This window comes from Tachypleus tridentatus, chromosome 9 (genome assembly GCF_004210375.1).
Source record: "Tachypleus tridentatus isolate NWPU-2018 chromosome 9, ASM421037v1, whole genome shotgun sequence".
Taxonomy (NCBI): domain Eukaryota; kingdom Metazoa; phylum Arthropoda; class Merostomata; order Xiphosura; family Limulidae; genus Tachypleus; species Tachypleus tridentatus.
In genome coordinates, this window is record NC_134833.1 from 85091664 (window position 1) to 85108376 (window position 16713).

At 32.3% G+C, this 16713-nt stretch overlaps 1 protein-coding gene across 4 annotated transcripts in view; it reads left to right on the forward strand.

Moving 5' to 3' along the window:
• Window positions 1–16713, forward strand: part of LOC143225660 (colorectal mutant cancer protein-like) — a 94705-nt gene that overhangs the window by 58883 nt on the left and 19109 nt on the right. For all 4 annotated transcript variants that reach the window (XM_076455464.1, XM_076455465.1, XM_076455466.1 and 1 more), the window contains 6 exons: window positions 2205–2302; window positions 2605–2744; window positions 5516–5722; window positions 5978–6208; window positions 6936–7329; window positions 12500–12695. In XM_076455464.1, the coding sequence (XP_076311579.1) occupies window positions 2205–2302; window positions 2605–2744; window positions 5516–5722; window positions 5978–6208; window positions 6936–7329; window positions 12500–12695 (1266 nt within the window). The remainder of the gene's footprint in view (window positions 1–2204; window positions 2303–2604; window positions 2745–5515; window positions 5723–5977; window positions 6209–6935; window positions 7330–12499; window positions 12696–16713) is intronic.

The window sequence follows — 16713 nt, forward strand, 5'->3', positions numbered from 1 at the left end:
ACTATAATTAGATCTCAAATCAATCAAGAGGTGATGGAACTATGAGCTAAAACATTGTACTTAGAATGGCTCTGATGTTTTTTGGTTTTTTTTATGAGCCAACTGTGCTACAGCTAATAACACAGAAGTATATTGTATAAAGTAACTGTTCGATTTAAGGTTACATTGTTAGGAAAATAAAAAAGTATTGTTGTTATTTTTGTAAGAAGCAGTACACAGAAGAATTCAAAATTAATATTTATTGATAAGACTCAATTAATTGATTTATCTAGACAAGAAGTGTTAATCTAGTTCATGGGGTAAATTGTTCAATCAGAAAACCAGTGGCATGTTCTGCATAACATACACACAATATTAATTTGCTTGGCATTGTTATCTTTGTGAATTTTGTACATCATGAGTGTCATTTTTGGTTTTAAAGTTTGAGTTTTTTTATTATGAAATTAAGTCATATATATTAATTAATAGGTAGCAACCACTTGTAATTTTCTTGCATGTACTGCAGGGGTGGTTTCAGCCGGTCCAGACCTCCTTTTTTTGGGAGAACTTTTTCCAAAAGTTCAGAAATTTTAATAAAATATGGCAAAGCCCACTTGTATTCCTTTTCTAACCAGATAACTTTTTTTTCCTAAAAATCCTGTATTTCTGCCTGCATTGCACTATTCGTGTAAAAAAAGTAAAATGAATTTACATAAAGTGTAATAATCAGCAGTTCTTTGGTATGATTGTTTTAGAATCAGGAAAATAATTTAGTGTAAATTCATGAATATTAAGAAAGAATAATCTTGAATTGTATTTACCTGTAATTTGGCTTCTGTGATTGGAATTTAAATTTAATGTGATAGTTTTTGAAACAAGGCAATTCACCCAATCTAAAGTTGCAAGAAGGACTTTTTAAGTGTGAATACTGGCTTTACCCATGATGTTTAGTGATGTTCAATAGTGGTATATGGTAGTAATATACAATTAGCAGAAAAACTCAAGCTAAATTCTACAGAACCAGAAATTAAAATTTACATCAAGATTGGGATGATTTTTATTCATCTTACTCACCCTGAGGCTGTCTTGGGATAAACACTTTATTTTTATATTTTCTTGAATTTATTGAAAATTTTATTATTCTAAAGTGTTTATTTTCGATTAACTTAACATCTTCATATTTTTACATTTCAAGCTCAAAATTCCGTATACCAATTGGTACTGTATGCACTTTTTTTATTTTTTAATAGCTAAAGAGCAAAACGTTGATTGAAATATTTATTAACCCCAAAAATTGGAAGCTTTTTGTTGAAATAGGTAATGTTTTGTTTCTCACTATATACTTTTAAATGATAAAAACCACTAAAATTTCCTTTTAATGATAATTTAGTATTTGAACTTTGAATAATACAAGTTTTGTGCTCACCAGTTCACCTCACACAGAAAAAATTCATTTGAAAGTCGTATTATCTCAAGGAAGTATAAGGTTGAAATGTGAAGAACAAAATACACATAACAACTGGAAATATCCAAAAGTGCTTTAGAAAAGGTTGCTAAACACAAAAAAAGAGAAAGATGAGGAAGTATGATAGGGCAGGAGACAATTCTGGCAAGTTGCTTGATTAAGTGCTTGACTTTGACAGTATTTAGCTTTTCACTTATATAGCCTTCAACTCTTCATACAGCAACAGAATGCTTGGCATATTGCACTGCACCCCATTCTTGTTACTTATGTTTTTCTGGATTTGGGGGAACTACCAAAACTTTCTTTGGTTAAGTTGGAGGTTGCTTATTACAAATAATAACAATAAAAAGGATTTTGTCATAAAATTCCAAATATTTTTCAGCTTCAACCAGCTTATGGATATAACAATAAAAAAATATATATAAATGTGTGTGTGATAATATTGTAATTTTTGTCTAGAAATGTTTATATCAAGTTTTCCAAGAAAGATGGAACACTGTACTAATGAATTTTATAGTGTTGAAAGGCTGGGAATGTTTTTCCAACTTTAGAAAAAATGGAGAAATAAATTTTTTTTTTTTGTTATAAAAGTATATCTAACAACCAGATGAATATTTACATTCTTAATGTTTCAAATCATATTGCTCTTTTATGAAATAAATTTAATAAACTGTATTATAGAAAAATCATAGATGACCATGTTACATTTATTCCAAAACTAATCGAAGACCAAATTTGTATGTGTGTAATGCTGTTTTAGGGAGGAAGATGAACTCAGTCAGCAATCAGAAGATGAATCTAAACACAGTGAAACACAAAGCCAAAGTACAAGTAATGCAGAAGTGTATAGTGAGAAAGGTGATTGTTTAAATTATAATTATTAAATTTTATAAAATATGTGAAACACTGTAACATTGAACATGTGAGCTAAATTTGTTTGGAGAACAGGTGATGATTATAATTATGTAAAGAATTAGTTGCATATTGTAAATGTTTGTATTGATAAGTATTTAGTGTGTAGCAAGTAAATACTAAAAATAATTAACAATGAAAAACGAATTATAATTTGAAATATGTAGCTGTAGTATTGATTATCATGCAACTAGAAAGAGCTTTATGCCTTTGAAGTAAATTTTTTATTAAATTTTTTTACATTACAGAAAATGAATCAAGTGCTGAACAGATGAGGTTTCCTGAAGAAGAAGATTCTGTTAAGGTCAACAAAGTTCATTATCATGCAAAAGGAGAAGCCGTTGGTGGACTGGTAGACAATGAACACTTTGAAGATAAAACATTCCAAGTAAATGTTTCATTCTTACAATAACAATTGACAGTAAAATATGTAATCTTCTAAATACATATATATATATATATATATATACATATACATATGTTTGTGTGTGTGTGTACACATACGAAGTACAAAAAGGTGTGTCTGTCTGATCATTATTTAACTACTCTTAGGTTACTGGACCAATATAAACCAAACTTTCTGTGATGATAGTTTGGTACAAGGGGCATGTTACTGTGGGGATTCACAATCCACTTTGTCCCCCATTATTCCTGTTATTAAGCATTTATTATCTTTGACGTAAGTTAACATTAACTACATTTATAGATGGTACTATATCCTTACACAAGAAAAAAGAACTTTATTAAATTTTTATAACACAATGCACACAGTGTGGGGAGGATGCAGAAAAATGTTTCACATATTTCATAGTGTGCTATCACTCTCTATGGAGCAATTTAATGAAAAAAATGGCTGCCCCTGTTGCAGTAATGCATGAACTCAGCTAAGGTTTCTACTCCAACAACTGCAGTAAAGCTGAAATAAAGAGCCATTTTTGAGCTGTATACCCAGCTCCTATTCTAATCAGTGACCTTTGAATTTCAGCTTGTAAGACACTTTTGCAGCCAATCATAAATTAATTAATCATGTAATATACTTTGGAAGGATATTATGCTACTTCATCATACAAAATTATCCTGCCCTCATACAGTGTATACCATGTTTTAAATATAGACACATTGCATCTTAAAACTTATACAGAACCTTTGGTGAGGTAATAATGAATACTGTAATGATATTTTAGCTAATATTTTTTGTTTGGTTTTGTTTTTTGAATTTCAAGCAAAGCTACTCGAGGGCTATCTGCGCTAGCTGTCCCTAATTTATCAGTGTAAGACTAAAGGGAAGGCAGCTAGTCATCACCACCCATTGCCAACTCTTGGGCTACTCTTTTACCAACAAATAGTGGGATTGACAGTCACATTATAATGCCCCCACAGCTGAAAGGGCAGGCATGTTTGGTGTGACCGGGATTTGAACCCGTAACCCTCGGATTACAAGTCAAACGTCTTAACACATTTGGCCATGCCGGGCCGAAGTAAATAGTTAGGACACAGGAATATATACAAAAGTTGTAATATTTTTAGATGAGACGCAAAACTTGAGCACTTTCAAATAGTTGACTATTTTTCTTCAGGAGGATAAAGGGTTATTTTTAATGAGTGTAATGAAATGTATAGGCACATATGTTGATGTCATGTAAACAAGATGTTTAATATGATTTGGCCTTGAGAACTAATTGCTTAAAAGTCTATATATTTATATGGTTTTGTATATTTTGTGTCATATTATTATTTTCCCTATTTCTTGCTACCTTTTGCCATAATTTGTTTTTACTATTCATTTTACCTTTATAGGAATTAGTTAACTATTCTAATAACTATCCTGTTTAAGTCCTTTGGCACAAAATAAACTTGATACAAACAACTTTAGATTATGATTGGCTAGTTCTCAAGGTCAAATTATATTAAACATCTGGTTTATGAGATGTCGACATCAGTCCTTGCATATTCTATTACACATATTAAAAATAACACTTTATTATCATGATGAACAATAGTCAACTATTTCAGTTTTGGTCTTGTTTGTAAACAATACTGTGATAATATGTTTTAAAAAATTTGTGAAAGTCAAAATTTTTATGTTACTTATCATAGCACCTACCTACCCTCACATGTTTTTAGTTCATAAAAGAATTTTGGGGAGTATATGTACATTTAACAAAAAGTATAACTTTTCATAAAAGTATTAAGTGTTTCCTTGAAATATGTGGGTGGGCATGATTTTTGCTGGTTATTGTGTGTATACTGAGGGTTAATAATTTGATTTTGCCCCTAGTGGCACAATGCTATGTCTGCAGACTTACAATGCTAGAAACTGGGTTTTAATACCCATGGTAGGCAGAGAACAGATAGCCCATTATGTAACTTTGTGTTTAACTTCAAAAAAACAATAATTGGATTTCCTTTGCCACAGAAATGTATTTTATGCAATGGGACTGTGGGTGTTCTAAAAGATGATGGACAAACTCCATTTTGAAATGAACAAATTATTATATTAACTTCAAGTCTCAATGTAGTGTTTAAATATTAATGAATGCAAATGTTTTATCAGAAATTCTGTGTAGATAATATACTGTATTTGCAAACAAAACTTGAAACAGTAGTTGAATTTTTCTTACCAATTGCAACATTTAATATGCTTTGAAAATTTGACAATACCTATGAATCATTTAGATTGCTCTTTTGATAACTGTATCATTTATCTTTGTCGTTCAAGCTTCTTTACTTCTTATAAGAACATGTCTATCATTTTGTGTTATTTCTGGGATCTTTGTTATGTGTAATTGTGATTAGCAAATTAAACAACTGTAATGTGTCTGTCAAAAACTACACATTAAAAGTGACAACATTCTTGTGTAAAACTGTAATAGCTAAAATTAAAAGCTTGTGATCTTAATTTAACTAACATTGTTATTTTTTAAAACTGATTTTTCTCTAAGGTAGCCATTTCACATTTCTAGCAGAGGAAGTTTGGATTAAAAAGTAAATGGATGCTAGAATTATTAACCATCAACAAAATAGCCGTAAATTTATGATGGGTATTTTTCAAAACCTGCAGCCTGTGATATTGTAACTGATTATCTAGTCTGCTATGGATCATTTGTATATTTTAAGGAGAATGTTCTTTTGTCAGCATTCTCTCTGTATTTTTCTAAGGTTTATGGAGATGTTACAAGACTAACAGAAACTAGAGCCACCTCATGTCACAGTCTTCAGATTTCACAGCTACAAGAGGAAGTGGTAGGACTTCGAGCAGAAAATAAAGCTCTACAGGAACAGCTAGAAAGACAAGAGGCTGAACTGAATAGGACACGCACTGCTTACATAAACTGCCGAGAAGACAAGGACCGTCTTCATCGAAAAGTAAGGAAAATACAGTGATAAATGTTATTAACACCAAAAGAGTAATTATTACAAAATGGCTGTGGCAGAAAGACATCTTTCTTTTTTTTTCCTTTGTTAAGAAAAACAGTCTTCTGTGGGCTTAGATTTGTGATTGAACTCTCAGAGTAAAGAAGTGATAAATAAAGTGGAGAACATTACAACTGTTCAATTTGTTATGAGTTTAAAAGTGATATATTGTGTTGTTGGGAAAAATCTTTTTTTCTTTTTATACAGTTTCGAGACATGCAGATTAAACTAGTTTGCTTACAGTCACAGAGTTCTCAGGGTTCTCAAACAGGATCCCCAACACAAAGCAAATCCCCCCACATCAATCCAACAACAGGAGAAAGAACTCCTACTTCCAGAGAGGAGGTCCCTATTGCTAAAATGGCAGAAAGAGTAAGACTTAAAAAAATGGAATATAGTGACAGGCAAATATTTGGGTCTGAAATATCTTCATTTGGAGTAAGTGGGTTTTTATCTCTCAGACCAGTTTAATGTGTGTTTTTTTTTAATATTATCTTTCTGGTTTAAATGCTCAATAATAACTTAGCTTTCAGAAATCAAGTATTGTTTTTGTAGATTTGCAGTGTTATAAATCAGTATCCTAAAATATATTAAACTGTGTGAATTGTTGATGTGCTTTCACATCATAAGTAGTTAATATTTCCCACCTAAAAATCACCTATTGTTACCCAAAAAATCTACAGATACAGTGCATCTAACATCTGTGATAAAAATTGTGTAAAAGTAAGATGTTGGACATTGACTTTTAGATAGATCTGGAATGCTATTTTTCTATATCTGTGATTTTCAATTCAAAGTGGAGAAATTAAAAGTAATATGTAAAAAGAATACAAAAGAAGAAATGTAATTTATGTTGTATCTTGTGTTTCAATGCCTTTAGACACTTACCATAATTCAATGAGAACATTTCTCTAAAACATTAATTTACTGGAGCTTTATGCTATATCCTGTCATTGATATCCATTCATAATATGTAGAAGCAATCTTTTAATTCAATTAGTTAGTTTAAAAGTGAATAAATTAAAAATCAAATAGCTCAATTATTCAGTAATTTACACATTACATAAGTCACTTGTAGTCTTTTCATGTAAGTTTTTTATGGGGAAATAAAATTGAAATCCCATAATTTCAGATGTATTTTTGGTGAATATTATATTGTTTTCAGGTTTCTACAACTAAAGTAGCAGAACATTTGGTACACAACCTACATGAGGGCTCTCACACTCAGGAAATTTTCCAGTCGGTCTTCTCTTCAGGTTCTGCCATCTCTGAGTGTAAGGTCCGTGAGTTTGAAGTGGAACTGGAGAGGTTAAACAGTAAGATTGAGCACCTTAAGTCTCAGAATGATTTGTTAACCATCACACTGGAGGAGAATCGAAGCCAGTGTGATCGTTTAAGTGTCTTGTTGGGAAAATATGAGTCAAATAACACAGCTCTTCAACTGGCTCTCTCCTACAGTGATCAAGCTATCTCAGCCTTTGAAGTTTTGCTTGCTCTGATGGAAACTGAACAAGGTCTCCTACTTGCCAACTGTCGAGCTGCAGGTCTGGGTGCTCTTGGTGGGTTGACACGTATTTGGATTTTTAATCTTGTTCCATAATTTTTTATCTCTTAATGGCATACCATTTATCTTTTTTGAATTATTTTGTTATCATTGTTTATGATTAGGCACTCTTGGATATACAGTGTAGAATGTAGTAAAATAATTTGGAATTCTTTAGTTATACTAGGCTCAACTTAAATTTTTCTACATCTACTTAAATTGTGACATTGAAAAGCATAAAAACATTAAAAGTTGATGGCATATCTTCGTTTTTCTAAGGCTTTTTTTTTATAATGGCCCACCATTTCTTGTAAGCCTTAGAGCTTAAAACACTAAAAATTAGGTTTCTGTATCTATGGTAGACAGAGCACAGGCAGTTTATTGTGTAGGTTTGTGCTTAATAGTAGATACATGAACTGATATATGTATTTATCTATAATAAAAATTAACTTTAATTCTTTAATTAATACAACATTAAAAAAAAGAAAAATGTCTAAAGTTTAATATTTGAATTAATCACTAAATCTACTCACTAACAGAAAGGTTTTAGTTTAATCAAAATTTAAGTTCATGGCATATAACAATACTGAAAAAATTATTTTTTCAAGACAGTGTATTTAATTTGTTTTGTTAAGACTCAGTTATCATTACATGGTAAACAGAAAAAATGTATGTTGATATTATATAGAACTTTTTATCATAGACTGTGAGCCACATATGCATGTTTAGTGTTTTTTTTGGGGAGTAGGGTGGGAAAATTGAAGTTTGAAACATATTTTTCATCAGTTGTTGAGCTTTAGATGTTTGTTTCTTTTTTACTTCAGTAATGTAACAATTATTAGGTATTCATAGCAGAATGGAGTTATAAGATAATATTTTATGTAATAAAGTATGCATTTGACATGATGTAGTACAATGTCCATAAGTCATTATTTCCAAATTATAATATAATATAATTTATTTTTGCATTGTTAGTACCGTGTTTCTCCGAAAATAAGACAGGGCTTATATTAATTTTCACTCCAAAATATGACACTAGGGCTTATTTTCGGGGGATGTCTTATTTTGATATATTAAAAAAATGAAGTTACAAAGTAAAACTATTAAACTAACCATTTAAAATAAACTATTATTAAACTATTAAACTAACTGATTAATACTTAACCAAACTAATTAACTAACTATTAAACTAATTAATAAATTAATTTTTTTTTATTTCTTTCCTCTTCCTGCCACTCTTAACTAGGGCTTATTTTAAGGGTAGGGCTTATATTAAAACTATCCCCAAAAATCACACTAGGTCTTATTTTATGGGTAGGTCTTATTATCTGAGAAACACGGTAGTTTGTAATATGTGTGGTATGTTTTGAAAAGTGTGCATAGAGTAAACTTGTGCATTTGTTTTTGAATGTGAAATTGTTTTCTTATCCTGAATGATGTTAGACCACTGTGATACAAATGCTTTCTTTCATTCTTTCTATGGCAAAACTTATTTTTAACAAAGTAATAATGTTTGTAAATATCTTCAGAAGAGCACTGTCCACAGTAAAATAATGGTAGAGCTGGTTAGTAAAGCATTGTGTGGATGGACCAGTCAGGGTTGAGTGTATGTTATTTGGCTTATTTATTACATTGTACACTGTATGTACTTAATGTCTTATGAACAGTCTGGATTGATATATTAGATGAAACTTATAGTTTGGATGGACATGGATGAAAAACTATTTAATAATTAGAACCAGTTGAAATTATAAAATCACTCCATTATCTCTAAATAAATAACTTGTATTTACAAGCATTGTGGTTTTAAGGTTAAGTAATGATAGTAATGCATTGTTTTCTTCTTCTTTTTATCTGAAAGATTTTGTCTTATATTCAGTTTTGAAATTAAAAAATAATTCTGATGTCATTAATATTATTAGACTTGAATATTTCTTTCACTCAATTTGACTGTGCTAATATTAATGGTATTTGAAAATCTAAACAGTAGATGGCAGTTTTTTCTCAAGTGAAGCTTGAGAGGAACTTATGTGCTGATTGCTGCTGGTACTCATGGGTAATCAGAACTTTAAGGTAATAGAGATTTTGATGCGTCATTAATGTAACATTTCTTTCCAGTCAAAACAGGTATGATGGCAGAAGCAATTCCCATACTCAAATAATTCTCCAGCTTTTCTGTTTGATCCATATTTACAGTGTATTATTTGTCAGTGATTATTGACAGGAAGTACAATTTTTCCATACATGTTCTAGAGTTGTGTTAATTTTGGGCAGCTCTTTGTATTAAAGTAATAATTAAACAGTAATATACACAATAACACAAACTAATGTTTACTTACAGTAATAATGATTGTGATAAAATGTTAGTAATGCATTAGACATTACTATTTCCTGTATGAATGACTTTTTAGGAAAGTGTGTGAAATAAGAATTTATAAGCACTATTTCTAGTATATCTATGAGACTGTAACTACTGTGGCTGAATGGAATATAAACATGAGTTTTGTGTAGTAATATTTACTTGTGCCATCTAATAGGTATGAGAATGATAATTTGTTAATTAGCTGTTCATTGCTTCTAAGTTTTCAAAAATGGGTAGTTTTTAAAGTTAACCAGTTTATATTTATAAGGAAATATCCAAATAGAACATACAAAAAAAATGTCTAAATTTTTTTATATTTTTTCCATGATTTGCTTTGAAGCATTGTGGGAGAGATAAATGGTTTTACTTAATGCCTCAGCAAAAATTGTATTTTGAAAAAATAAGTAAATAATAAGTGGTTTAGAAGACATTTGTGAAAAATGCATAAGTCTCTTTTTGATTTTGCATGTAATTATGTACATATCTGAAACAAACAGCTAGTACGTGGTGTATCCTAGTATTTCATCATGTTCTTTGATATGTTTAGGAGTGGTGATATATGAATATGAAAAATACATGTTCATTTACATGGTATCAAAAGTGTTAAGTAAAATATAAAAAAATTAAGTTTTCTTTTTTGTATATAAACAAAACTAGTAAGTAGAAGGTGAAAAAGTTTCATAAAAAAGACTAATTATGAAAGATGTGACCTACATAGAACACTTGGGCATTATCAGAAGCAGGAAAATATTTTATAAAATAAATGTATAACAGATGTGTGTGAATGATAGGGCATTGCATGAAAGATGAAAGTGAACAATACATTTGAAAAGAAATTGTAAACCATGATATCACAGAAAAGTGATATTGTTTTCTTGATTTCTGAGACAACTGTCAGTTTCAATCTCTTTCTGAAAGATTTGTAATAGAGTAAAACCTGTCTAAGGCAGAATCCCATGGGACTGAGTAAAATTTCCAGCTTAGACAGTGGACATGCATTTCCTTAATTATATGTAATTTTTGAGCAGAACATTATACTTGCTTGACTCAAGAGAAGTAAGACGTTTGTGAATAAAGTTATTATACTTTTATGTTACATTTATTAGAATAAGAACAAAACTAGACATTCAAAATATACACAAGTACACAAAATCATAATCAGTTTATTTGAAGAAAGTGTCCAGTTTCAACTGTTTCGTTTTTTTAATGGGCTTTCTCATGTGGTTAAAAGAGAATGCCAATTCTACAACCTTTTCGTGAAGTTAATTTTCCCCTTCATTTTTGCATACAATTTGATAGCATTAATATCGCTTAACACTTGAGGTGAAGTAGGAATTTCTGTTTCCTCACTATCCTATCCATTTTGTTCATCTTCTGAATTTCCCTCACTGTTACCATTTTGCAATTCTATTATAGATTTTAAATCAGTTTATGTTAAAACATTCTTGTCAACATTCACAAAACTTTCCGCATTCACAGAATCATCTGTATCAATCTTCTCAATCAGAGTTTGGATTTCACTAGAATCATCATAACAAACAACTTATCCACAATCTCTGTCATTATTAAGAATAAATCCACAGTTTGAAAAGCACTTTATTACGCATTCATCTTTTATGAATTTGATTGAATGACTTAAAAATGCAATTGCATCTAACATGTCAGTTTTCATGCTCATATTAAATACTGTCTTACAGTCGTCCATGTTTGCAATAATATGCTGAAACATCAATTTTCTGTATTTTATACACTGTATAATTCCATTATCTAGTAGCTGTAGAACTGATTTTGTACGTGGAGGTAGAAAGACTAAATGAACATTTGAAAGCTGAACTGTTGAGTGACAAAATTCCTCAAATATAACACTTGTCATCCACACTTTATTATTTGCTTTCCATTCCACAGGAAGTTGATTCTTCCTTAAGTTTTTGAAACAGCATGCATTTTCACTTTTACCTATTACCCATGGTTTCTCTAGTTTTCCATCAGCAAATGCAACCCAAAGTACAGTCAATCGTTTTTTCGAATAGTAACCTCTGGAATAATGACAGCAGAAAAAAACAGAATATATTTAACCAATACTTACTGTAACAGTTTTTTTACAGTAAATATTGGTTAAATATATTCCAAAAATTTATTAATTATTAAACAAATTATTAATTAAATAAAAAAATATTTAATTAAAAACATTTTTTCTGCCTTACTCAGGTTGTAATCCTACTTGTTGATAGTTGAGGTAGGCGAAAGATAGTTTTCTGTCTGTGTTACTCAGGTTCTGCCATATAGAGGGCCTCTTACAAGAGAAATATTAAGATAATGCTGCAAAATTTTGATATTTTTAGCTTGTACAGGTTTCTGCCCTATGCAGTTTCTTGCTTAGACAGGTTTTACTGTATTATTTGTGCCAAAGAAATATCTGTTAAACTCCATGTTTGTAATATTAAAGAAATGTTATATTTTGTTTGTTGTAAAATACAAATTTGGCAATTATATATATATACATATATATATATTTCTGGTTGTTTGTTCATGATTCAGATTTATGTGTGAAATAGTCTTAACAGTTTTTTGTTTTTCTAGGTGCAATTATCACTGTAGACAAAAAAAAAAGTTTTTCTTATTGAAATAAACTAAACCTTCAAGTTTGTAGTATATTGTGACTGATGAAGAATTATTTTTTATTCATATAGTTTTAATTAGATAAGTTCAAGTGTCAAGTGATTGTGTAGAAGAAAAATTATATAAAAAGGTAATTGTTTGATTAGTCATGCCTTTACCTTGATTTTAAACACTGTAGCTAATCTAGAAATTTCTTTTATATTAGCAAAAGACTCAGGGGAAAATGATGAAAATGAAGTTACAGCACTTCTTAAAAGAGCCAATGATAACAGAAAGTCAGCAGAAAGTGTAGCTCGACATTTTATTCAAAAGATGAATAGGAATTATAGTATTACCTGCTCAGCCCCTGGTTGTAACTTTAACCCATTGGATGAAGTTTCCTCTCATACTCATACTGCTTGGTAAGAGACCTATAAAGAAAAGTTTTTTCTCATTAGTAGATAAGAGAATAGAAAAAACTTCTTGTTATTAGGTAAGATACTCAGAAAGGAGATTTTATTTGCATTCACTTTATTTAGATGTGTATTTTTCCATGTATCTTCATGTTTTGACTTTATACAATGCTATGTATTATACAAATGCTCATAGAAATATAAAATGGTGGATTAATATATTTTTAAGGCCCTAAAAATATATGCCTAAAATGGCCAAGTTTAACTGGGAAGAGTAATCAAAATGGCTGTTTTTCATTGCTCAGAATCAATGATTAAGGACACTGACGTGTCAGTTAAAAATAAATTTAATTGGGAAACAATTGCAAAATACATAAAAATGAACACTGTAAGAGATGAAATATAAAATGTTTTTTTTTAAGTATAGCTGAAATGTTGTCTCTAGGAAAGCAGTTTATTCTTTTTGGGCATTAAAATTGGATATGGAACACATGGATATGCCATGCTTTAAGATCCCTTAAAAAGACAGGTAGCTTTCAAGCTAAATTACATCTTACTCAGATTTATTGAAGGAAAGGATAAAAAGAATCAATTCTGATACAGTACTCTCCCTTGGCTCACAATATTACCTTTTTTGTTTTGTGCTGCCTTCTACTTGCAAACTTTTATATCAATGCATGCCACAAACCTTCAGTTCTTCCTCTGTCGTCTCTTATGTAAGTCACTGTGGATCATCTCTCCATCAATATGAGAACACTACAATCACATGATGCATGCAACCCCTCTATGTGTCACCACCCACCAAATTATCACTTCTCAACCCCTCTATGTGTCACCACCCACCAAATTATCACTTCTCAACCCCTCTATGTGTCACCACCCACCAAATTATCACTTCTCAACCCCTCTATGTGTCACCACCCACCAAATTATCACTTCTCAACCTCTATGTGTCACCACCCACCAAATTATCACTTTCAGCCCTCTATGTGTCACCACCCACCAAATTATCACTTCTCAACCCCTCTATGTGTCACCACCCACCAAATTATCACTTCTCAACCCCTCTATGTGTCACCACCCACCAAATTATCACTTCTCAACCCCTCTATGTGTCACCACCCACCAAATTATCACTTCTCATTTGGTAGTACTCGAGTGCAGACATTTTTCTTTAGAACAGTTATTACCCTAAAAATGGTTTAACTTTTTTGAACATTAATTTAGTTGAAATTAACTTTGTTCAGCTTCAGTTTCCTTTGAGAGCATTTGATTTACCTGCATTTGCCATACGTTTTCCACTGGTTTCATATCACACACAAATATTGAAGTTGCTGTTACCACTTTGAGAAAATATCACTCATTTGTTTATTCCTGTACTTTCAACCACAGGCGTAGGTGACCCATAGGAGGTTTTTGCAGCTTTTATGTGCAGGGGGATGAAGCAGTACATAGAATACTCTTTTTTTTTTCTTGTTCATGCCCTTATTCTTTTTTAACTTTTTGAATCTTTCACAGGCTTATGTTGACTATAATTTTATCCTTCACCCTGGAATTGGCCATACTTTCTCACACCTTTACAATAACCCTGTTCAGCCCATATTGGTTTTATGGAGATTATATCTCAAGTATGGGGTTCTTATTTCTTACTCTTGTTTTCCAGTTTCTGTATTCCCATTCATTTGGTTTACACAGTGGTTTTTCCCATCCTGTTTGGTGATTTCGTTGTTATTCCTGTCTCCCATATGCTTCAGGATGATCCACCCTTGTTACTTTTCAAGTGGGCTCCCACATTCTTGACCACCAGTTGTGTGTTCAATTTACTTATTTGGGGGGACAGATCCAAAAGAATTTCCTTTTCATCCTACCTCTACCTCAATTTCCAGCATTGTCTTTCCTCTTCCTATCTGAGATTTTTTGTGGGAAATCTGTGGGGTTTTTAAGGACATTTCCCCTCTTCCTTTCTACTGCCAACTTCCTGTTGTCTCAAGCTATGGCCCTATGCATGTAGCTCAGTACTCTTTAGGTCTTTTAAGGTCTGCAAATTTATATTCTTGTTTCCTGGTTTCGTATATGTGGATCATTCTTATGGTCCTGTTTTAATGACATTTCAGTTTTGATATGATTATTGTGTCCTTGGTATCATGGGTTGCTGTTGTCCAACAGGGCTCTGCATTTTCTTGTGAAAGATCCTATGTTCTTTGGTGGACTCTGACTCCTGTTTCCTGATCTAATTTTTCTAGCCCTTTCTGTTACAATTTTCCTGTTTGCTGTTTCTTGTGCTGATATGTAGCTTTTTCTTCCTCCTCCTTGGAATCCCTAGCCACGTTAGTGTTTATCTGAGGCAGTTCTTGTCCTTCTATCCCAACAATTGTTGTACCTGTTCCATGCAGGTTTCACTGCTGCCAGTTTGCTCATTGTGGAATAGTATATATTTTAGGGTCCTGTTTTTCAGTCTTGTTTCTGTACTATTTGTTTTTGTCAAGTGTTTGCTCCATTGCTTGGCATATTCAAACTCTGGGGAATATGCTTTCATATGTATATGGAAAACTAGTTTCTTCTTCCCTTTCCAAACAGGAGTTGGCCAGTTCTACTGATCAGCTCCTTATTTTCTTCAACACCCATCTTGGTTGGGCTCTACTTTCTTCTTACAGCCTCCATTTTATAGAGCTGGCCATTCAAACTGCTCTTTACTTCTTTCTGGTGAATTTCTGTAGCTTTTGAGATGGTGGTCACCTTTGATACCTGTTGTACCTTTGGCAGGGCTCATATGCATTTGCTTCAGTAGACTTTTTGTGACAAGTGGAGCCTACACAGGATCCTTTGTATTCTCCTTTTGTCTTCCTTCTCCCATGCTTTTCAGTCTTCGTTTTTGTTGGACAAGGCCCATATATTGGTGGGAGTCCAGTTTCCTCCTCAGTGGTCTGAGTTACATTTATTTATGAATGCTTCCTTTCAGAACTAGGGTACATGGATTGATCCCAATGACATTTCAGGTAGTAAGTCTGTTCATGTGATTTCTTTTCACATCTGTTCTCAAACTCCTGGCTGTTCATAGGACTTTCAGTTATTTGTTTTCTGTAGCCAGCTGTCATCAGGTTATGATTTATTCTAACATTTCTACTAGATGGTTTCTGTCAGTCACACTGGAGGCACAAGGTTTTGTTTTCTGTATTTTTGTACTCTGGATCTTCTTTCTTGAACCCACCCACATCAAGTTCTTTTGATGGCATGTCATGTCACTGGTGCTTTCCCTCTCTTGGTTGACTGTCTTTCCCATCTGAATCTCATTTATCCCAGGTGTGGTCCCTGCATCCTGTTTTTTTTTGGTGGCTCTGGGTGTGCCTTTTAATGATGCTATTGCCACCACCCTTAATCCCAGTTTTCTTGTTTTGGTCCACAGTTTCTCTTCTTCCAGCCTTGGCTGTCAATGGTTGATCTCATCTGTTCTTTTATGCTTACCCTCCTCGCTATTTTCTTTTTTGTGTGGTCTCCTCCATCCTTACTACTCCATGCATGGTCATTCTGGTTGCTCTTTTCTTGCCCAGTCAGTTCCTCCAACTGCAGGTGGTTTCTATCCTTCCCCTCAATGTGGATTCCTGTATGGGGTGAGGGGATGTCCCAGGGAAGGTTCTGTTCTTTCAATTTACCTCCTCTGGGATTTAAACATCTACCCATGTGTTTGCTGTGCATGGTAACCTATGAAGGGGGAAGGGGACCCTAGTGATTGAGTGGTGTAACCCTAACACACCACTTTGGCCTTGAATTCCTACAGATGGGCAGCCTTGGGATGACCCCCTAGGATCATTCATCTGGTCCACTTGGGCTAGGGTCCACTAAGTACCAGTGTTCGATGTTCTCAACAGGTGTTGTGGACATTGGATCTGATACTGGTGTTTGGGTATGTGCTCATGAAACCCTGGCATTGCTGCAGTGTCCTTGTTTGGTATTGTAGTGCATCCTCTTGTAGGTGGGGTCAGTGGGCACCAAAATAGTTTTTTTTATTATGGATCCTCCAAATAAAAAC